This window comes from Nannobrachium achirus (genome assembly GCF_963921795.1).
Source record: "Nannobrachium achirus genome assembly, chromosome: 1".
NCBI classification, from domain to species: Eukaryota; Metazoa; Chordata; class Actinopteri; order Myctophiformes; family Myctophidae; genus Nannobrachium; species Nannobrachium achirus.
In genome coordinates, this window is record NC_137810.1 from 50,764,954 (window position 1) to 50,788,496 (window position 23,543).

Consider the following 23,543-nt stretch of genomic DNA (forward strand, 5'->3'; position numbering starts at 1 on the left):
TCACGTTTGCGTGGACTTACTCTGTGCCAGAGGGTCCAGTGGGACAGTGAGCCGCCTGGTCCTTCCATCCAGGCTGTCTGTTACTGTGGAGGACGAGGGAACAGGAACCTTTACTCGAGGGGTGGGAGTAGGAGGGGTGGGAGTAGGAGGGGTGGGTGTAGGAGGGGTGGGTGTAGGATAGCCTGATACTTCAGTCCGCACGTGTGGTGTGTTGAGTCTGACGCTTGCAGTCAGGCTAGGTGTAGGAGGCATCAAGGCTTGTTTTGGTGCTTTCCTCTCAAGACCTGCAACATAAGGGACACAAGGGAATACAGGATTAATACAGTCAGTCAATCAGTCAGTCAGTCAGTCAGTCAGTCAGTCAGTCAGTCAGTCCACGCGCGCGCGTACACGTGTACACACACACACACACACACACACACACACACACACACACACACACACACACACACACACACACACACACACACACAGATAGGTATTTTGTTATGGTTCATAATATCTTTTTGTCAATACATATTAGACCATCTGACCCTAAGGCCCAGCTTGTGACTGTGCCATGCTAGAATGTCATGTACAGTACCCACAAGGTCTCTGTCTGGTAGAAATGAGGCCTTATCAACTGTCTGGAGCCTGTCCCTAAACCAGGGGTTTTCAAAGTGGGTGACGGGGCACCCTGGGGTGCCGTGACGGCAGTCCAGGGGTGCCGCGAGATAATTTGATGATATTTGGAATTTATTTGGACACTTGAAAAAATATTTAGTATAATTTTTAGTACAAAGTTATTTTCAGTCAGTTCTAACCAAAATGGCTATTATCTCAACGTTTTCCTCATAACATAATCACTAAAATTTGGCATAGATTTAAGGTGAAAATCGGATGAAAATAAGATTTATAGGGGTGCCCTGAGCCAAGAAAGTTTGGGAACCCCTGCCCTAAACAATGACAATTGTTTTGGTTTATAAGGCTCAGCCTGGGACATCTGGTGTCATCCAGCATTCCAGCAACATCTCTTCCCCCAGGAACCTACTGTATATGGACTCTTTGTCTTGTCATTTGTGGAAGCATCCTATGCTGTTTAAACATCATCCATTGACTGACCAAATGACCATACTTATACTCCTGTCAAAACATAATTTGTCAGAGAGAGCACAAACCTTTGAATCATTATTTCTGTACTGTTAACCTTTGTCTGATTACTCTCTCAGCACAGTCGAAATCTAAATATACATATTGATTCACTCTCCTGTCTTATTTCTTTGTGATTAATTATTTTGTCTCATATGGGAATAAGAAACGAGGTGTTGTTTACAAAGAATATATCTACCACATATATTTACAGTATAGTGTATGTATGCTTGTTATGTATGTACAATTAATTGATTCATTGACTGATTCACTGATTGATTAAAAAAATAGGGCTTGATTACAAGGATGGCATTGTCACTGTGAACGCTCACCAGATCTTGGTGTAGAATCAGTGGAATTAGAGCTGTCAGGCAGTAGGCCGGTATTCAACACTGAAAGCACAGATCATGGATGCAGGAGAGATTGACATGATTACAGATACGGCAGAATCAGAAGACCTTTGCAGTGTCTCTACATGGAATCATTAATGGAAATCAACCAGTTAATAACTTCAAATGCAGAGGATGAAAAGAGATACAAGTCTCAACAACAACTCACCAGGCAAACGGAATGGAACAGTAGGGCGCACATGTTCTTTCTCTTTCTCCGTCCCTGTTTGAGCATAGACAGGGGTAAACAACAGGTGCATGGGTATGAAGTCAGACCTGTTTGTGATTGAGTAGAGTGGTGAGTGTAAGCATGAGTAGTAATGTTGAAAGGTAGATTGACGGAACTGCGGGTAATGACAGTAGATCACTCACATGTGTCATTCGGGTATCGTTTTTCGCCCGTCTCCGACTCTGGCTCGGGGATTGGCATTCTTGGAGCTGTTATGAGGCATAATGTGGCACATTGTGAAATATTTCAAATATCCTAAAGATATTTTTTGGGGGCTTTTCTAGCTTTATTTATAGTGAATAGTGGAGATGGACAGCAAATGGAGAGAGAGAGAGAGAGAGAGAGAGAGAGAGAGAGAGAGATGGGGAGAGACACAGTAAAGATCGTCGGGAACGGGACTCGAACCCGCAATGCACTGTCAGGCTACATTAGAGTCTAGGCCAGCTAGGGGACCTATTGTGAAATATTCAAAGAAAACTACCAACTGACAATAAATTGATATACATGTAGGTCAAAGCTGTCTTCCTCCAAAACGTGTATACAGTATTTATGTGTGTGTGTGTGTGTGTGTGTGTGTGTGTGTGTGTGTGTGTGTGTGTGTGTGTGTGTGTGTGTGTGCGTGCATGTGTGTGTGCATGCGTGCGTGCATGCAGTACGTGGTGGGGCGTTGGTCTGCTTACCTGGTCTGGGAGGACATGGGACTTGTGGAGGGATGTCTGACAAGGCACTCTGAACACTCTTCTCTCCATTCTCTTCGTCTGACTGAACAAACACTGCAGAGACACAGATTAGAATGGAATGCGTTCATAGACAGAAGCCATGGACAGGAGCTATATTTAATCTGTGCTGGACAAACACACGGGGCCAGAGGTGAAAGTGCAGAAGGTTTAGGTAAGAGAGCTAGCATAGCAAGCGAGTGGGAGAGTGAGTGAGTGATGGATCAAGTTAGGAAGTGAGTCGTGGCACTATGGTAAAATAGCTTCCGAAACCTGGGTGTTCAAATCCACCGTGGTGCATCCAGCTTTGTCAAACGTCTATACGAACAAAGTTACACGTTTTCAGAGATAGGAAGACTCTACTCTATATCCTCCCGGTGGGGGCTACACAATGGCAGGAGACTAGGGCTGTATTTTGATTGTCTTAAGTACCAGCTCTTATGCCTTTACTTAAAGGCCTGTCCATACTGTCTCCAACCACCAAACCTTTCATCGGAGAGTTCTGACTTTCCCACATGCAGCAATTCCCCACGTGAATCCCTGTACTCTAATTTGGGGTAATGCTTTTCAGAAGACACGAATGAGTCATTTTGTAGTTGAACCGGACCTTTCCTACGAAAGGTCTGGTGGTCGGAAATAGTATGGACAGGCCTTTGAGTTCGTTTAGTTTAGTTTAGTGTATTAGCACATTATTATAAAAAACAGAACAATACATATTGAGGATACAAAATACTGGGCAAGGAGAGGAAGAAGCCAAAAGGCTTATTTTGAATCCTTTCCTTAATGAAAGAGGTCATTCAGTTAAGGCATAAGAGCTGGTACTTAAGACAATCAGAATAGAGCCCTAAGACTAAACTATTTCAGATGGCTATAATAGGACTAAAACTAAATGGTGTATTTTTCAAGAGACTAAGACTAAGGCTAAATGAATCAGAATTTGCTAAATGTACAGGGATCAATTGGAATAACAACTAAATTGGGGCAAAAAATTGGTAAAAAGCAAAAGAACAAGAAACAAAGAAAGCGTGCCGTCAGTGATGGAGCCAGAGAGCAATAAAGAGAGGGAGTGATGTGGCCATCAAGGAAGGAACTGAAGTCTAATTTATACAACTTATCGTTGTTGTCAGACAGAAACCTCTGATCTCCATATTTCAAGTGTTAATGATTTCTCGTAACTTAATGCCATGAATTAAATAATACATTGTCCTACTACAGTGTCACATACAAGTAGCAAAAATACTAGGATTTACAAGCTCGCAACACGTCGTAATAAGTGAAGGTGACTCTCACCTTCACTTTAAAAACAAATTAAAAAAACAAGCTCGTAACGACGTGGTTAGGTGTGTCTGTGGGTTTTATAAATATTGACCCAATAAAAAGTATTATTAACAAGAACTTGTGGATAAATAACTACACTGGATCCGTTTGAACACAGGTTATTTCTTGTACACTTTCTGAAAACTAACAGTTTTTGGACATCCAAGGTTTCCATCCTACAGCAGAGTTATCGTTGTTGTCGGGTGAAAACCTTGTATGTCCAAAACCTTTCGTTTAGCATTTTTCCTTTTAAAAATAATTTGAACTAGTGAAAACAGCAGATCTACAAGCACACAACGCCTCGCGGTGCGAGGCGTTGTGTGCTTGTAGATCTGCTGTTTTCACTACTTTTGTGCGACAGCCTTCTACAATGAAGCGGGGCTTTACTTTGCGAAAGAACGTACAAATTTGAAACTTGGAGATACAAGGTTTCCAACCGACAACGACGTTATGTAAATTGACCGTGAGGGAAAAAAGGTGAAAGATCTTTCGTACAGATGTTCTCGTCGTAGGTTCCGTCCATGATGAACGGCGTCAGAGTGCCGCCAGTTTTCTTCACCATACTGCTGATGACGTCACGCAGCGTGGCACAGATGATCTGCACACAGAGCAACGCAACGCATTGGTTTAATGACTGCTGATGGACAGAGAAAACAGGAAATAATCCAGGTGATGAGGTGGCCGGGTTTTATGTACTAGATAGATATATGAGGGAAATATTATGTCAATAATGTACAGTACCTGGAAATATACAGTAATAGTTGAATAACTGTTTCAAAAGGGCCTCATATTAGAGAATCATTGACCACTCTTATATGCACACTATTTTGCACATGACGGCTGGATGATAGCTGGATATTGAATTGCCACAATATTACCAAAGGATTTCATTTCAGTAGTTGATTTAGGTTGACTTAAAGAGCCCAAGGTCCAATCGCTTAAGCCTAATTCATACTTTGTTGTGCAATGTCATACAATGAACAAGTATATTGTCTAACCCCAGAACATATCCCTTTAATACTCACAGGCTGGTCCACATCGATGGCAAAGCTCCCATCATGTTTGCGAGTCACACGGTAGTGTCTGAATACAGACCTGTTTGAGAGAGAGAGAGAGAGACATAAATGAGGAGAATAAGGCATAAAGTGAGGATGTACGCAGTATATTCAGTGTACTATATTCATTATATTTGACCAAACAATTAATGCAAATCAGTAAGAGAAAACATGATCTCATACTGTATGACTCCCTAAGACTTGAAGTCAAACACTAATGCCATGTTGTCACGGAGAGGGACTCCTTCAGAAACCTGAACATGACTCATACTGTGAATGAGTCATGTAATGAGGAAGTGTCAGTAATCTTACATCAGCAAATTCATGATTGCGACCTTCAAGTCGGAGTTACTATCAAAACCTCCACAGGCTGTCAGTCAGTCAGTCAGTCAGTCAGTCAGTCAGTCAGTCAGTCTGTCAGTCTGTCCGTCACGTCACACGTTTGCCCTACTCATATCCCCGCCACCGTTGCCCCTATCCATGCCAAACTTTGCACACACACTCCTTGGCTGCAAAACCCTAGCCTGACTGCAAGCGTCAGACTCTATCACACACTTCGTTAACAGGGGGTGGTGTTGTGCAGTCTGGTTTATTAACCAGGCTAGCAAAACCCCTCATTTCTCACATGACCCTCTTCTAGCGCCACCATGAGGCCGATTCTTGCTCCTACAGATTTTGGCCTAAAATCAGCGCATTGGATGGCAATCACAACCTCCGCCCCTGATTTCTCACATGCCAAATCTAGCGCCACCATCATGCCGATCATGCCGATTTTTGAACACTCCTACAGATTTTGCCCTAAAATCACACAAAGCGGTACACAGTATCTCTAAAAATTTGTCATCAACATGGATTTCCCATATTCCCTCCTGACTGGCTAGTGGCTACGATTGCCTTCTAAAGTTTGTGTGCGACCTGACGGTCCTTATCTCCCGATTGTGTGTGTGTGTGTGTGTGTGTGTGTGTGTGTGTGTGTGTGTGTGTGTGTGTGTGTGTGCGTGCGTGCGTGCGTGCGCGTGCGTGTGCGAGTGCACGTAAGCGTGCGTGTGTACCCATTCATTTCCTGTCGCGTGGTGATGGCGAATGAGTTTCCATCCCTCCCTGGTCTCAGCAGCAGGTTTCCTCTGTCAGGGTGTCTGTCCAGCATCAGCTCCGCTTCCAGACGAGACACCTGGTGGTAACACCTGCACAAAAGACACAAAGATTTTAAAAAAACAATCTCGGGGACAAACGGACAAAGCCAAGGGGAACACACACTGGACGCAGGGGGTTGTGCAGCGTCGCGCCACCTCTGAGTCCGGTGTGTGTTTCCCTCCAGATGTAGGAGCGGCTGGCTCCTTACAGGAGCGTCACTCAAAAACAAAAAGGCTAATTAGTAGGATTATTGCGACCGTCAGGTCGCAGTTACTATCAAAACCTCCACCGGCTGTCTGTCCGTCCGTCTGTCAGTCCGTCAGTCTGTCTGTCACGTCACGTCACACTTTTGCCCTACTCATATCTCCGCCATCGTTGCCCCTATCCATGTGAAATCTTCCACACACACTTGTGGGTGGAACCAATGCCACTTACAGGTGTCTTTGTGTATACTGTGACCTGACGGTCGCTTATCTCCCGATTAGGGAGTCTTACTGGTTATGCTCTACTCACGCTGGCATGTCGTCTATGGGACAGACATAGATGCTGGTGTCGGAGCAAGGCGAAGGTGCAGCGGGTGGAGCCGGAGGAGGAACAGCCTGCATTCTTTCCCTTTCTCCCTCTATTGTCCCTCTGAGCATGTGGATCTGACCAGGTAGCAGGTTGAGGGAGGAGGGGACGGCGAGCTGAATGGAAACACACACAGTCTGTAATTATAGCTGTGGAACAAACACATTGTTTTCACAGTGAAATACTCAAATTTAACTAAGAGTGTGTACAAATGACCCGTAAGGCAAAAGGAAAAAAGACCCAAAATGATATGTAATTTGCCCCCACGGACCCCCATCCCAAAAATATTTTGAGCCAGGTATAGGAACCCCCAGAAACAACCCAGAGAAAATTGTACTGTAATGATTGTTGCATGCCAAGTTAAACTTTTTATTGCTCGTTAATATTTACGCTCCAAGATGTGTCACTTCTGTCTTATCAATTCCCAGCAGCCGTAAAAGTCCCTTTCAATTAATCACATTCTAATGTTTGATTATACTGTATTGTACTTTCGTACGTAATCCTGATAACCTGGGCACTGAGAGCAGTGACGTCACCAGGAGATTAAAAATAGTTTGAATGCATTATGGGAATTGGATCAGAGACTCAACAAAATTCCAAACTCAATGGTATAACACACCTGAACCACGGAATATATGAATCCTTTCCAGAGCTCACGAGCTTCGAGGCTAGGGGCCTGTAGACATAAAACATTAATACTGTGTTAAAAACGTTACTGCATAGTATGCAGTATATTATACATAGTATACAGTATTTTACTGTGTATATTAAGTAATATATTATACATAGTATACAGTATTTTACTGTGTATATTCCTCTCACAGTTAAATGGATGTCTTCATCCTTCAGACGCAGGATGAGCCTGGCTGCGTCCAATTTACGGTCACGGCTACAGTCATCTGTTAGGGAGATGAAGTTGTTGAGGTCCAGCCTCTCTACATACTGGTCGCGCACACACACACACACACACAAACACACACACACACACACACACACACACACACACACACACACACACACACACACACACACACACACACACACACACACACACACACACACACACACACACACACACACACACACACACACAGAATGAGATGTCAAATTCCTAGTGAACATTTTTATTTTTGTAAAGATATGCTTTGGGGCTGTATGCCTTGTTTATTGACAGGACAGTAGACTGACAGGAAACTGCGAGAGAGATGGGGAGTGCCACGCAGCAAATCTGGTCGGGCTTGGGAATCGAACCAGCTACCCACTGCAGGCTACACAAAGCCTATGTGGTATGGTATGCACCCGGACCAGTAGGCCAGCAGGCACCCTAGTGAATGTTTTTTACGGTATCAATAAAAGCTGCTGACCAGCCATACAGCTGCCACCAGTCTACAGTACTTCTACACAAAGTGACTCACGGCAGCGTCTTTGCTGTTGTTGAAGAAGAAAAGCGTGTTTCCACACAGGCAGCTCCACAGTTTCCGAGATGCCTGCAAGTGCAACCACAAACAGACAAACAGACAGCGAGACAGACAGAGGGACAATTATTCAGTCGTTCCACCACAAAAGGTGAAGGTACAAAGCAGGGGTCATCGCCATGCTGGCTTGTGGTGGACATGTTTGTCAAAATATTTTTTTTTGTCACGGACATGAATGACCATAACAGTTCTGACTGTAAGTCTGACAGTGCAAAATGGAACCAAATGAGTTATGGGAGTTCTTGAAAATACAACGTTGAGAACCACTGTCCTAGTGGACTCCCATGTATGTATGTGCCATACATAGTGTCTTTGTAAATCAGTGTCATACACACGCTGAAGAAAACCTGGAGACTGACATTCAGTAATGGGTCTTATGAACAAAATAAGAACATTGGTCAAGTCTTTGCCACGGACATTTTGTCCGTGTACGGACATATTGTTGACCCCTGAGTCTTTGTCAGGGGCCCTGACAAAAACTACAAAAGTAGTTTCTATCCGTATTAAATATGCAAGCAGCCATAGACGGAGTAAGTGTGATATGTGTTTCTATCATATTCATGTGTGTCACAAATTAAGGTGTGTAGGATGAATTTAAGTGTATATAGGCTTTGTTTCAAATATTTGACACAAACTACACTACATACAGTACTGCAGAGAGACAGTAGTGCAAGACACAAAACAAGGTCAACTTTTAGAACATTTTCATTCAGTTCATGAAATGAGACAAGGTTGTGGCTTGTGGGTGACTGAGAAAAGTGTGAGAAAAAGATTGATGATTGTTAGTGGCAGTGATTAAAGTGGTTGGATAGATACTCCTCTGTATGACACATGGAGGAAGTATTTTCCTCACACACATCATTGAGTCATAGCATTTGCCAGAACGTGAAGGGATTAGAGCAGGGGTTTTCAAACTTTTTTGACTCAGGGCACCCCTGTAAATACCTTTTTCATCCACGGCACCCCTGAGTTACACTGTTCATTTTTAGAATCTTACATCATATTGGAGAAATATCCGTTTTCATCAGAACTGACTGAAAATAATGTTTAACCACACTTAAACCCCAGCATGCCTATTCTGGGGGGAAGGTTCACCAAAAAGCTTGTGAGCTTGTAGATCTGCTATTTCTGGTGAATAGAGTTGTTGTAGATGGAAAAAGAACTCATCAAGTACAGTGCAAATCAGTCTGTTTTATTAAGCATAGTGAAGTGATATTGATGTAGTGATATTGATGAATTCCAAATATTATCAAATTATCTCGCGGCACCCCTGGACTGGCATCACGGCACCCCAGGGTTTCCCCCGTCACCCACTTTGAAAACCCTTGGATTAGAGTCTGCATGCTGTATTTTTGGAGCTGTGTGAAGCACAGGCTCCCTATACGTGGCCGTGTGGGTCTGTCTGTGTGTCTGTCTGTGTGTCTGTCTGTGTGTCTGTATGTAGCCTGAACTTCCTAAACTTCGGCACGCTACTAGTCCCACAGTTTTGCCACCACACACTCGCGCCATATGTCAAATCGACCGGCTTACTCGGGAATCGTGGGCTAGTAACTTGCTAAGAGAAAGGTTCAATAGTTTAATTGATATTAATTTATTAGTGAATTAATTTTCCCCATTGACTTATAATGGGAATCGCAAAAACTCACATTCAATTATTTGTCTCTCGCAAACCATAGGGGCTAGAGTTTCAAGACTTGGAGAGGAGGTTCATAATGATTTCAAGGATTAAATAAAATTGTGTCATTTGGCCGCATGGTGGCGCCATAACACCCCACTTTACGTTTTGGCCTGTAACTCTTGAACCGTAGGTCGGAAAATTAAAAATATTTTTTCCCTGGATTCCTTGGGTCATGACGCATCTCCCCATATAGGCCACGCCCATTTGCGCCATGATAGATTTTCCGCCATCTTGAATTTTCTCCAAAACACACTTTTTGCTCCTTTTCCTACATATTTTCTTCAAATGTCACAAAAATCGGTACACATGATCCACACACACACACACACACACACACACACACACACACACACACACACACACACACACACACACACACACACACACACACACAGCTCCACTTCACACGGGTGTGATTTTTGCAGTATTTTTGCCCTCTTGAACCTCTTTTTATACGCACTTTACAGCTTGAAGCTGCTTCTCATGGTCAACGAATTGTTAGGCATATTTATTTTTCTTATTTATATTTTGTATTTCCCAAGTCCCTCTCATGATGAATTGAAAGTATTTTTGTACTTTTGTATTTTTGTGTGCATTTCCACCCGTGTTTTACTGTGTGGTTTGTCTGTTTGTATGTATGTTTTAAGAGCTGCACTGCAACAAATTCCAATCAACTCTGTTGACATGGCAATAAAGTATTGAATCTTGAATCTTGAATAGTTTGGGCCCGATGCCAGCAACAATATTATGGAGTAAAAAAGTCCATATCATTATTTGCAGATATTGTCATCATCATTATCAAACACTTGAGTCAGTTTAACATTAAAATACAGTATATTGTCCAAATTGACGTCACTGCTCTGAAACTGTAAACTTCACTGGAAAAACACAAATACCGGTAGAACAATTTTTAAATTACGCCAAGCATATTATTCTACATTATGTTCTGTAGAACAATGTTTTTTTATATCAGACAACATACACCTACCAATATTACCATAGACTGATAAATCAGACCGGCTCTATAATAACATTTCAATGCTAACTTTAAGCTAACTTTAACTCTAACTTTGCTAATATACTCACTGCCCACTGAATACAGAATAGTCTTAAATGCCACATAGGAATCACTATACTGGTGTTCCTGGCCTACGTACAGTATACCACTGTCAGGCCAAAGTCACCAAGTGTGATGATACAGTAAATGACTGAAATCTGTATAAATCTGTATCACCTATGGGATTGGGATGTGAACAAATGTTTAAAGTTTAACCATAATCATCCCTGTTCTGGGGAGAACATTCAGCCCAAATAGCAGTACAAGCTCACAATCAGCTTTTTTTTTTTCAGAGAAAAGATTTGGTGTTGAGGACAAAAGGACATAATATCGTATATAATAACTGCTCAATCATTATGCGAAGTTGACTTGGCTGTTTGATGATCATGCACAACCTGTTCTAATCTTTATGATGCCTAGAATACAAAAAAGCAGACAGACTGGTTAGAGGGAAACAAGTGACGCTGCTTTTCACCTTATCGGAAAACCAAAGTGCACACACACTTAACACTGCCGTCCTACTTACCAGGAACTATTCATCTTGTCAGACTACAACGCCCATGAAAAGCAACATTTATCTCACTCAGCCAAGGGTGACCTTTTTCCAAACCTTCTGATATTTTGTTAATCATTACAGCAACCAGGACACGTCCATTGTAGCTAGACCACTGGCTTGCAAACTGCACGCCTTTTACAGTATACTGCAGTAATGGATTAGTAAGAACTGCTGTAACCCATAACAGAATGAAGTTCATGCCCCATTTGAAACACACAAACAATACATCAAGTGAAGGACATTGAGTTGACTTGTCTGAAATGTGGAATAGCGAAAATCCCCAATCCCAAATTTGTGCATTTTTAGTCAGGGTTAGATAGAGCTTTAACCATGACAGGCTAATTATGTTAGGGCAATATAAATTGAAAGCTTCAGGAAATACAGATGCCCCCAACAGATTCCTCTCTCACGTGTAAGAATGACTCATGTGGAAGCATGCACACACACACACACACACACACGCACGCACGCACGCACGCACACGCACACGCACACACACACACACACACACACACACACACAAAACAACAGGTGTTTTTTGGTCCATTTGTCTTACAAATTGGCGCAATAACAACGCCAATATCAAAATACAAACATTTACGGTACTACTTTTACTATATATATGACCAGATAATATAATAGTAATAATAGGTCTAATAATAATAATAAAAGGGAAACTACGCATGTACTGTAGGCGCTTAAATGATGAAAACATACCTTATCTTTGAAAGATCTCTTCTCCAGGTAGCCCTCATAATAACAGTGTGGAAGTTGGTTCCTCACTCGACCTGGCCGATTGGCCATAGCGACCCCTTGATCAGGCTACTGGCCTGTCCTGAAAACTCAGTCCAATAGTTTGATTAGGTATAGGCTGAAAATATATGGACCAGTCGTCTCTGTGTTGAAAGTTTGGAATAAACTCAGGTTTTCCTCTCCCTGATCAATACACAGACTGACTTCTTCTGAGCCTGCTCACCACCTGACTCACCTGCCAAGGTTGTGGAAATACCATTCACAGCATCCTCTACGCTGATTGGTTGCTTTGTCGGCTGGGCGGGTGGCCGGGTGCATAGAGCTATTAGGGCGGGTGCCTTCATCTTTCAGGCTTCTGACTTCTTTGACGTAGCCTGCGTACAGAGTATTTATTGCGCAAGGATGGAAGGCACACACAATGATGGGGATTCCCAGTTTCATAGCAGCCGAGAGTATAATCTTAATTGTTCTGCGTGCATCCTTCAACAGTAACTTTACTTTAAACAATATTTGAGGGTTTTCTCAAAGGGTAACCGCTAATGTCGCCGGAATGAAGGTCGCCGGGAAAGCTCACCAATTTCGGTGGAATTCTCGCCCGCCAGACTTGGTATTCTCGCCAACAGCTTCTACATGTCGCCGACAGTGTCGCCGATTTGTTTGGAATACTCGCCTGTATTTATTAAAATCATATAAAAATAAAAATAAATAAGAGGTAGAAATTGTGAAAATAAACGATCTACATGCTCACAACGCCTATAGAATACAGAATAATCAGACAGACAGACAGACATAGACTGACTGGTGGTGAAATTTCTTGCCAAAAAGGTCTTTAAAATCCTTAAATTGTCACTTTAGAAATGTGCAGATAACATGTATACACTTATACTATAGGTATACACGGTTACAGAGATAGGCCTACAGATGATTTGAACAAAATATAGAAGATTTTCGTGACGTTTCCGCGATATTCCGTGAATCCAATAGATCACCCAAAGAGACCTTCACTTTGTGATCATCTGGAGAAAAAAATTAAGTCAAGCGGACACGCGGTTACGGAGATGCAGATGAATTGAACAAAATCGTGTTTGGCGATTTTCGTGACGTTTCCGCAATATTTCGTGACGTTTGAGAGGTCAGTTATCTAGCTCTTCTCTCTGATCACGTCGGTGGTAAAATTTAAAAAAATACGCAAACATTGCGGCATCCAAGCGAACAAAGGTTCCCTTAGTTAGCTAGCTGAGGTCTCTCTGATTACGTGGGTAGTTGATGTTTTTGAAAAAAGACGCAGCAATATCAAAGATACAAGCTAATACGTCTGTCTTGTTTGTAAACACCGGAACCTAGCTAGCCGGAAAAAAAAGAAAAAAGTGGCATCCCAGCGAACAAACGTTCACTAAGTTAAGTATGAGAGGTGTCTTTGATCAAGTGGGAGATTGAAATTTGAAAAAAGAAGCAACACTCCCAGAGATAAATGCGAATATATAGTGTTTTGTATCGTTCCAATTTTTTTTGTGATTTTTCACGATTTTTTAACGTGAACCCAATAGATCACGCAAAGAGACCTTCACTTTGTGATCATCTGGAAAAGAAATTAAGCAAGCGAACACGCGGTTACGGAGATGCAGATGAATTGTTTGGCAATTTTCGCGACCTTTCCGCGATATTCCGTGACGTTTGAGTGGTCAGTTATCTAGCTGAGTTCTCTCTGATCAAGTAGGTGGTAAAATTTTGAAAAATACGCAGCGATACCAAAGATACAAGCTAATATGTCTGTCTTGTTTACGAAAAATGATACAACTACGCGGGAAAAAACATTGCGGCATCCCAGCGAACAAAGGTTCCCTCAGTTAGCTAGCTGAGGTCAATTATTTTGATTTCAGTGGCTGGGGGCATGCGTACAAATGGCTAAATATGTCTTTTTACACAGAATAAGCCCATTCCCAAGATGCACCGCAATCTTTCATGGGCAGATGTGACTTCTGGGTTTACTGTAATAGCAATAAAGAAATTGCAGGGTTATTGTGTCTAAAAAGACATATTTAGCCACTTGTACTGTTGTACACATGCCCCCATGTGTACGCATGCCCCCACGTTTTAGCACGCTAAACGTGCTAAAACGATAGAACGAAGTAAATGAAAAAAATTTAACACTCACTTTTTCTTTTCTCTAATTACAATCTAAAATATGAACCCTTGTTGTAAAAAAACAAAGTTGTCCTTTAAATTGTCAATTTAGAAATATGCAGATAACCTTCATACACTTAAACTTTATGTTGGTTTGTTTACTGTTGAGAGAGAAAACAATGTTCAGATTATGGTGTAAAATGTTGTGATTTGTGAAATATAACGCTAAAAAGAGTGTCATCATGATTTGTAGAACAAGAGAGGACAATGACCTTTCTTTTCCTTCATTCTATCTTTCAGGTCAGGTTCTGACTGTGTGTGATAGAACACAGTAGGCCTATCTGGCACCTCTGTGAAGTTGGCACTCCATATGATGAAAAAATAAATAAAAATGGTGTCATTCTTTAGTGCTGAATTTGTGCTGAATTGTGCCGTAAATTTTATAATTTGTGCTGGTATCACTTTTTAGTTATTCTACATAACACCACTGTTCTGCTCCTATGTTCTACCATTATCTCCATCACCCTCTGCTGGCCACACCCCTGTAATGCTGCTAAATCTGCTAATTCACAACCATATAAATATTTATATATATAAATATATATAAAAGCACAATTGATGCTTTCAACGGCACAAATTAGAGCACATCTAGCACTAAAGAATGAGACCCTTTTTTTCCCGATTTGGAGCCAAAAAATTGGGGGTGCAAGGCTCAGCAAAACTATAACTTGAAATATCTCAAAAATGATACCAGCACAAATTCTAAAATTTACGGCACAATTCAGCACAAATTCAGCAATAAATAATTACACAATTTTTATGTTTTCAACATATGGGGTGCCAACTTCACGCAGGTCTATCTGGCCTATGCAGGCAGCTATATTGGAATCCAATCGCGTACAGTACACTACACTACACACAAAGCTGAGCTAGCCTAACCTCGCCTACCAGGCTTTCTCCCGAGAGAGAGCCTGGTCTGCGTTTACTAAACAGGTCGTTTGATCCGGTCTAGACAGGAAGACCTCTTACGTTTTTCTGTAGTCCAAAACGGACTACACTTTGGCCGGAAACAACGACCGGAAACAGTTTCAACCCAGTTAGCGCATGCGCAAGTCGTTAGCCATGTAGTTAGCGCATGCGCAAGTACGGGTTAAAACTGTTTCCGGTCGTTGTTTCCGGCCAAAGTGTAGTCCGTTTTGGACTACAGAAAAACGTAGGAGATCTTCCGCTCCCGACCGGATCAAAAGCCCGAAATTGGAAGCCAGCCCAGGCTAGAGCTAGCCTGGTTCCAGACTCCCTGAATCGCTAGCCACACCCTTTAAAAATTAGTTTTGGCGATTCAGGGAGTCTGGTGCTTATGGTCTGGTGTTGCTCTCACTGAAGATGGACACAGGCAAACAAATACAGAGATCTCCATATAAAAGGGACACAGACAGACAGATACAGAGATCTCCATATATGGGCATAAAATGGATGCAGACAGACACATAAAGATATCTCCATATATGGGCATAAATGGACACAGACAAATTAACAGTTGGTCAAAACGGGTCTTATGACAACAGGTATAAATGGGTTTGCATTAAAGTGTGGGGCATTCATTCCCTATGCAGACAGATACAGATATCTCCATACATGGGCAAATCTCTGCCCATGTATCTGTCTGTCTGTATGATAACATTTTATGATAAAAATGGACGCAGACAGACAGATATCTCCATATATGGGCATGAATGGACACAGGCAAACAGATGGTCAAAATGGGTCTTTCTAGTATTATTAGTAGGCTATTATTAAAAGACATGTTAACATACCGTTCCATTGTCTCTGGTAACATCGTTGGTGTTGATGATAACTCAAACTTGAAGTAGTAGTGCCCACTGATAATATAAAACATCTACTATTCTGGAGACATACTTGTTAATGTTGTCTGATTGTTTCATTTGACAGCTAACCCGTACAAGCTCACAGTGCATCGCACCTGTTTGGAGATCTGCCGTTGTGTTCTCGGCGCAGAGTTGACACAATGTTTGTTTTTAAAACGCGGCGAGCAAAGTCGCTCTGTGATTGGACCGGGTGCTCATGGACGTGAGCAGATGTACAAGCTCGCAGCGCCCCACATATTGTGACTCCTTCTGAGTTTGTAGATCTTCTGTTCTCGGTGGCGGTGCACGAGACAACGTAAACATGTCACCTTCACGTCGCGTGGGTAGTTGATAGGTAGCTGAATATCATCAGTACTCCATATGTGGAGATATTCCCATATTTGGAGTCTTGGAGTTGGAGATACCCGACACAGGCAAATCGCAATCATGCATGAAAATGTGTGCAGACTTTTCCTGCTTTGCGAGCAATGTAAAGCAGCGCTTTACATTACTTCAGACCATTTTCCAAATTCTTTATATTTTTGCATTTTGCAAAGAATTGCCAATTTAACACTGAGGTGCCCACAACGTTTAGGTGCTAACTTTTACGGTTACCGTTCAATCAACTGTTGCATGCCTATTGTCGTCCTATACCGTCCCACTCATCTCTGTAGACTCAAAGTACTTCAGTGCATCCGAAGAGAACCTGCTGACGCCCCAGTGTGACGTAAGCTTCGTCCGGATCTCATTCAGCTGGGGATCCTTGAGCCTCCAGAGCAACTATACTCCTGAGCCTGCCATCATAGTATCCAAGCCTCCGGTTGGGGGTCAGCCTTCCCAGAAAGCTGTGCTGTGCGCGTGCCTCCAATGCGAATGAGCGAATGAGGCCTCACTCTCTGTAGAGTCAAAGTACTTCAGTGCATTGTATATGTGTATGTGTGTATATGTGTGTATATATATGTATATATATGTGTGTGTGTGTGTGTGTGTGTGTGTGTGTGTGTGTGTGTGTATATATATAGTATTATTTATATCATTTTTAAATTTATTTTTGCCTTTCTCTTTATTAAAAATAAAACTACAATTCTGGAGTCAGTGAATTTTTCACATTAATATCCTATACCATAATGTAAGATCTAAGGTACAAGCAATGTATGCTGTTATTGTAATAGAACTAAGGTAGACTAGAATTTAAAAAGATGTTCCAAGCTTAACTTCTTTGATAAAAACATCAAGTTATGATTCACTGTTTAGTCTACCACTAGTGAGGAGTGCATGTTATGATATGAAGGTCTCAGCATAATAATCTATATTTAATACAGGTTTTATTTCAGGCAGAGGCAATTTATATCTGATCTCTGGTAACCTTGAGGTCATTAACCAGCTCAGCATGACATGTTCCAGTATTTGCTGGTATCATTCTCTACTATAATTGTGTATATAAGTTTCCAAAGTGACATTTCTGTTCTAATGGAGGACTGTATTTCTTCCAATTACAACAGTGGCAATTTCTAAACCATAATAATATGTATTTTAACCACACAACCTGTTTAGTTTACTGCAGGGGTCTTCAACGTTTTCAGGCCAAGGACCCCTTAGTTGAGAGAGAGATGAAGCAGGGACCCCCACAACCTTATGCACAATCATCAGTGTATTTTGGATTCATGTCAATTTGTGTTTTCAGATATTTAACCACTTGAACCGTCAATACTTAATAAATTTGACCTTTTACTCAGTCTTCTTTTACTTAGTCTTCTCTTTTTACCCTCTACACCAAACATCTTTGCCGAAAATAGCTATTTTTGGCTACAGTTCTCAGAATATGGACACTAGGGTTCAAGTTGTTGATATAAAAAGGATTGGAAGATTTGGAGGACCCCCTGTAGTAACTCTGAGGACCCCCTAGGGGTCCCAGACCCCCTGTTGAAGACACCTGGTTTACTGGAGTCCCCCCTCCTTTTCCCCCCTAACAAGTTCAGTATTATTAGTTACCAGTGCCCTCTGGTGGGTTGATATGGACATGATTTTGCTTAACTGTGCATAACTTTAGTCCTGGGTTTCTAGAAGGTGACATACTGTACCCGTTGCCTGTTCTGGTTCACTTTCCCATAGCTTCTTGATTGGCTCGGCAGCAGATTTGAGTGGGAAATACACATTCAAATCCATTGCCAGGCGAATCAAATTAAGCTTTGAACCATAATAGGAAACAGGTATGCCACCTTCTGGAAACCTGGTACTACAGTTATGCACAGTATAGGCCTAAAGTAAAACAGTCAAATTAAGATTGACATTCATTGTGTCGGTTACATAAAATATCTTGATTTTAGGTTATAGCAGTTTATAGCAGTCATAGAACAAAGTATAAACTGTCTATGTTGCTTTAGGAACCTGGTTTATGCTTCATAGTAAGCCAGCGGCATGCAACGGAAACAGCGGATCTACAAGCTCGCGACGAGTCGAATCCTTGACACATTGTGAGCTTCTAGATCTGCAATTTTCAGAACTTGACACCGTCGACAGTCATACGATGGAGCATAAACAAGGCATGAGTGGCTCCAGTGAATTGGCTGGCTGATGGCCACAGGATGCGGCCTGCTGGCTGGGCAAGGGCCAAACACACCATTTAATCCACTTTACAGCATGTTATGTAACACCACCAACTTGATCTGTTTCCTGCTGTAGCCAGGAGTTACTGTCCTGTGATTTGTAAACTATTTGATGTTGTTAATGCATAATTTACTTTGTGTAGTGTATTTGTGTGGCTAGGAGACACAGGCAGACTATTTTTGTTTGTCAATATAAAGAATCACCTATAATAGCATTACAGTAATAGGCCAATGTTGGCCATTCCATGCCAATTATTTTCTTCTAAAGGTAACCCGACCAATATTACTCTCAAATGACAAACACAAAGGGGTTTAGAATAAATATTTTAGCATACAAGTTCCAATGTGAGTTGGTTTACACGCATACTGCATAGTACATACACAAGCAGAAAACATGATACAGACATAATACATACATTAACATTTGATCTAAGCAATCAATGAAACACATTTCCCGTATTGTCATGGATTTTATATAGGCTACTTTATTTCTGATATACTTTGCAGGTTGTTAACACATACGGGTACATGTACATGCATATTGTGTACAACTAAAACATGTCAAACATGTCTATAAATGCTCCAACACAATTCAGCTGAGGGCATACTTTTAATTCATTAACTATCAAATTACAGTGACCATAGGTTTACATTGTAACCATCATTTAAAAAAGCAGCCTCATGTTAAATTATTTCAGACCATTCAAACAGACAATGGTACAAGTACTACTTTATCTTCTCCAGGACCAAACGCACCTCCTTGGGACTGTAGTTCCAGGTCCCATCTCACCCTAGTGAACACAGAAATAAAACAACACTTGACTCAGAGAAAGGGTCATAGGAAATACTTGGAAACGTAAGCTGATAAACAGCCATAAAGGCCATGCACATGCAGAGCCATATAGGCTGGGTGCTAGACTAAAGGTAATCAACAATAAAAAGAGAAAAAAAGTCTGCACACCAATGTTGCTGTTCCCAGTATATGGTTTTTACTTTGGTAACGTTTCATTATTATTATTACATACGGTAATCGTTTAATAGTAATTATTTGAGATAATCGCAAATATTTTGTCATAATCGTCATAATCGTGAATGTTGAAAAAGTTTCATACATTGACAAACATTTTCAGAAATAGTGGAAATAGCGCAAGCTCGATGCGACGCGTTGTGAGCTTGTAGATCGGCTATTGTTATTTTTTAAGTATAAAGTTGTCAAATATGTCAGTAATTTCTTTGTACATTTAGGTTATGTGTCATATCTACCATGTGCAACTTCAAAGCCTAAAAGCCGAACAGAAATGTAATTATCAACGACAGAAACACAATTAAATCGTTAATCGCAATTATTTGAGTGACAATTAATCGTCATGTAAAATTTCCTTAAAGAAATAAATTAAAATAAAAACAAGGATAATATTTAGATTTTATTTTGAGTTGAGGTGGGGGGTCCCTGGAACTAAATATTTTGATGGCCAAATACATATCATTTTTGGGGGTCCTTCACATGAAAAGGTTTGAGCACCACTGACATAGAAAACGGTTTGTTTTTCAAAAAACCTTAGAAGGATTTGAAATATTCAAATACCTTTCACGATCACAAGCTTGTAGGCTACTGTATATCTGCTATTTTTCAATAGTTAAAGCACAAAATAATGTGTAATAATGCGTTCCGAGGCTAAATGGAAACGCAGTCTAAACATTCATGGGGTGCCCGCAATGAATCCTTGTACCCAGGGGCAGGCCCAGAATTTGTCGTGACACCCCTGTATATACTGTATGAACGTTTTGCAACTCACCTTCCTCCTCCGGACCATCCTACAGTTGTTGGGAGCATCGATGACGATGCACGTCCTCCTGTTGGAGATGTAATCCTCATCGATCTGTTGGAGAAAAGGTAGTGGTTTGTAACTTGAGCTGATTTCCATCATACATTAAACTAAATAAACTTCAGACATAGTTTTAAGTGGAGTTTAATTTAGTGGTGGTAAATATACACAAACCAAATCACTGACAAATCAGTTTAATTCAACTGGCAACACAGTTTTAAACTATTTTTCCAGACATGGATGCTTTTCTCTGCTTACAGCTTAACCACATTAACTAAATTCAAAAACACAACAAATGGTGTTTGGGGCAAGCAATCAATCGGCAGAGAGATTTAGTGCAGATTTAACGAAACCTTAATTTTCTTCAAAGAGGGATGACTGGTCTAACTAGACTTCTCTCAACAGATTTTGTTTTCCTATTGTAGAGATCTGTATCTGTAGTAAAGGTGGTGTTTGGCTGATGGTAATCTCTCAAGACAGACTGATAGCTACGCATGAAGTATTAAGTATCGAAAAATGGACATACTCAACTGAGTAAAAATAAAAAACCCTGGTGTTTGACGGGTTGTTGGGGTTCTGGATCAGGGCAGAGGTTTGATTGATTGATTGAAGACTTTATTAGAAGTTTGTGTGACCTGGTGGGGCTTTGCATTTACCCTTAATTGTACCAGACAACGCCACCTCTATTCAATAGAGGACAATTCAATAAACCTTAAATTAGGCTCCCCAAAAACAGGCTCGAAACAAGGCTTGAGACAAAAGGTTCCTCTACACAGAGGATTTTATTTAAATTTCTGACATCATATTTTAATAACAATCAAATAAAACTTCAGTGATACATTAGATATCAGGCAACAATAGAATCAATGAATCATTCGATATCAGGCAACAATAGAATCAATTAATCATTCGATACCAGGCAACAATAGAATCAATAAAAGCAGCTTTATATAATGGCTGAGGGGCTGAGCAAACATGTGGGACAAAAGCAACAGGGGGGACTAAACTAGGTGGCTGAGCTAAAAGAAACTAACTCATGCCCAAACTATAAAATATAAGCAAACACACGCATACAGCATGCAAAAGAGGAATAAAGCGACACCGTGGAAAAGGGGTGATCGCGAAACTTTCACACAATTCTTACTGTGGTGGAACTAGTAGTGTCCTAAGCCGCAGTGAACCCCCTGAAGCCGCCCGACTGTGCTCCTCAGCTCCCAGCAACCCTCCGATCAGCAGCCCGTTGTCAGTTGTTGCATTTGTATTTGGAGAAACAAACAAAAGAAAGCAATTAAAATACAAGAGATGGCTCAACCAAACAAAGCAAAAACAAAAACAAACAATAAACCCTAACTAAACAAAACAGCAGTGAGTGTGCCTTTAACATCCCAAGGAATGGGAAACATGGATCGGCAGCCCTCAAAGTCCAACAGCTCTCAATACAGGAAGCATGGCTCGTCGCCTTGATACACTGCTAGGCTGCTCTCAACCCAGGAAGGAACAGTGAAACTCACAAAAAAGGACCCAGGTCGCAATACCCTGCAGCCACCAAACCCAGAGCATTGTGTTTGGTGCTGCTGACTGAACACTTAAGTACCATCCATAATTGATTGGAATGAGGAAGTGACATGCCGGTAGCCTACGGTGGCCCCACTAGCTCACACCTAGCCGACCACATTTGCATAGGAAAAGGTACAGTTTCATGACGGTACAGTTCACTGGTACAAGATCTACTAAAAGGAGATCCATGAAAAGACTAAGCTTATTTCCACAGGAAACCATTTAAGTATCTCATATAACATTGAATGACAGACAAATAGAACACAGTACTATGCAGTAGATATGTAAAGAAAAAGAAAAAAGAAAACAGTAAGTCTAAACAAACAGTATATACAAAGAAGGGGCAGGGGAGGGTAGGGTTGGGCTAGGTTCGTTTTTTTACCAGTTGCGAACGGCTGCTGCCTGTAAGTGGTTTTTCAGGGCAATTTTAAAGGATGCTAGCGATCCACACTCCTTTTAGGTAAAGTTAGCCAAAAGTTAAACCAATCTGGGAACTAAATCAAAATCAATATCTTTCTTCACAAATGTGTTCATAAAGGTGTCAAGCTATCACCTCTGAACTTTCTCAATCACAATTCCCTTGGGGAACTTTGTGGGAACCAATAAAAGTTGGGGGTATCGGGATACCTGGGCCTGGGATTAAAGGGGATAAAATGAAAAAAATGCCAATATGAGCATATGGGGTGAGTAATTAGGGTATTTTTGGGCTGCTGAATCCATTCCAACCATTTGCACAAAAACTCCAGGGCAAAAATCCACTCGTCCGAGACAGTTTGCCCTCCTGGCCCCCAAGTTGTGGAATAAACTCCCTGTCGCACTTAGAACAACGGACTCACTCGCTAGCTTTCGCCGTGGACTGAAGACTCACCTCTTCAGACTCCACCTAAACCCTTAGCACTACAGAAAATCAATGACCATACATGAAGATAGTTAGCATTTGTTTTTAGGTTTTTTAGAACTTTGATTATATTGTGTTTTTTTCTAGATAGATATCCATTTGCACTTGTTATATTGCTGTTGATGTACTGACATATTATCTTGTGATGTTTTGTATCTGCTTATTGTAAGTCGCTTTGGAATAAAAGCGTCTAAACCTGCCTAAACTGTAAACTGTAACCATTAGTTTTCAGTTTAAATGACTCCTTGGCCATAAAATAGGCCTAATTGGCTAAGGCTTAGCCAATCATGTCATTCGAGTTCACCTGTGTCCTGTTAGTTCCTATGCTTTAAACCCTTTTGAGTGTTCCTTGTCAGATTGTATCATGTTATCATGTGTGTCATGATGTACCCACCTGATCTTGAATAGTTTTCATGAATTCAAACCCTACTCCAACCATTTTTTTTATTGACAATATGTCTTGTGGACACAAAAAGGTAGTTTGTTGTGGCCTATTTTATGGCCAAGGAGTCATTTTGACTGATAACTAATGGTTGGAATGGATTCAGCAGCCCCAAAATACCCTAATTACACACCTCATACGCTCATATTGGCCATTTTTTATTTTCCC

The 23,543-nt window shown here is 41.2% G+C and overlaps 1 protein-coding gene across 1 annotated transcript; it reads right to left on the reverse strand.

Annotated features, from left to right (window-relative positions):
• Window positions 1-12,108, reverse strand: LOC308288652 (signal-transducing adaptor protein 1-like; the record flags this gene model as incomplete). The annotated part of the gene is made up of 13 exons (XM_080730123.1): window positions 1-108; window positions 223-284; window positions 1,687-1,740; window positions 1,890-1,955; window positions 2,427-2,519; window positions 4,275-4,377; window positions 4,805-4,874; window positions 5,887-6,018; window positions 6,482-6,654; window positions 7,158-7,214; window positions 7,361-7,480; window positions 7,954-8,025; window positions 12,022-12,108. 13 exons carry the CDS (start codon window positions 12,106-12,108, stop codon window positions 1-3), a joined length of 1,197 nt encoding a protein of 398 aa, XP_080586249.1.
• Window positions 12,109-23,543: the final 11,435 nt, after the last annotated feature.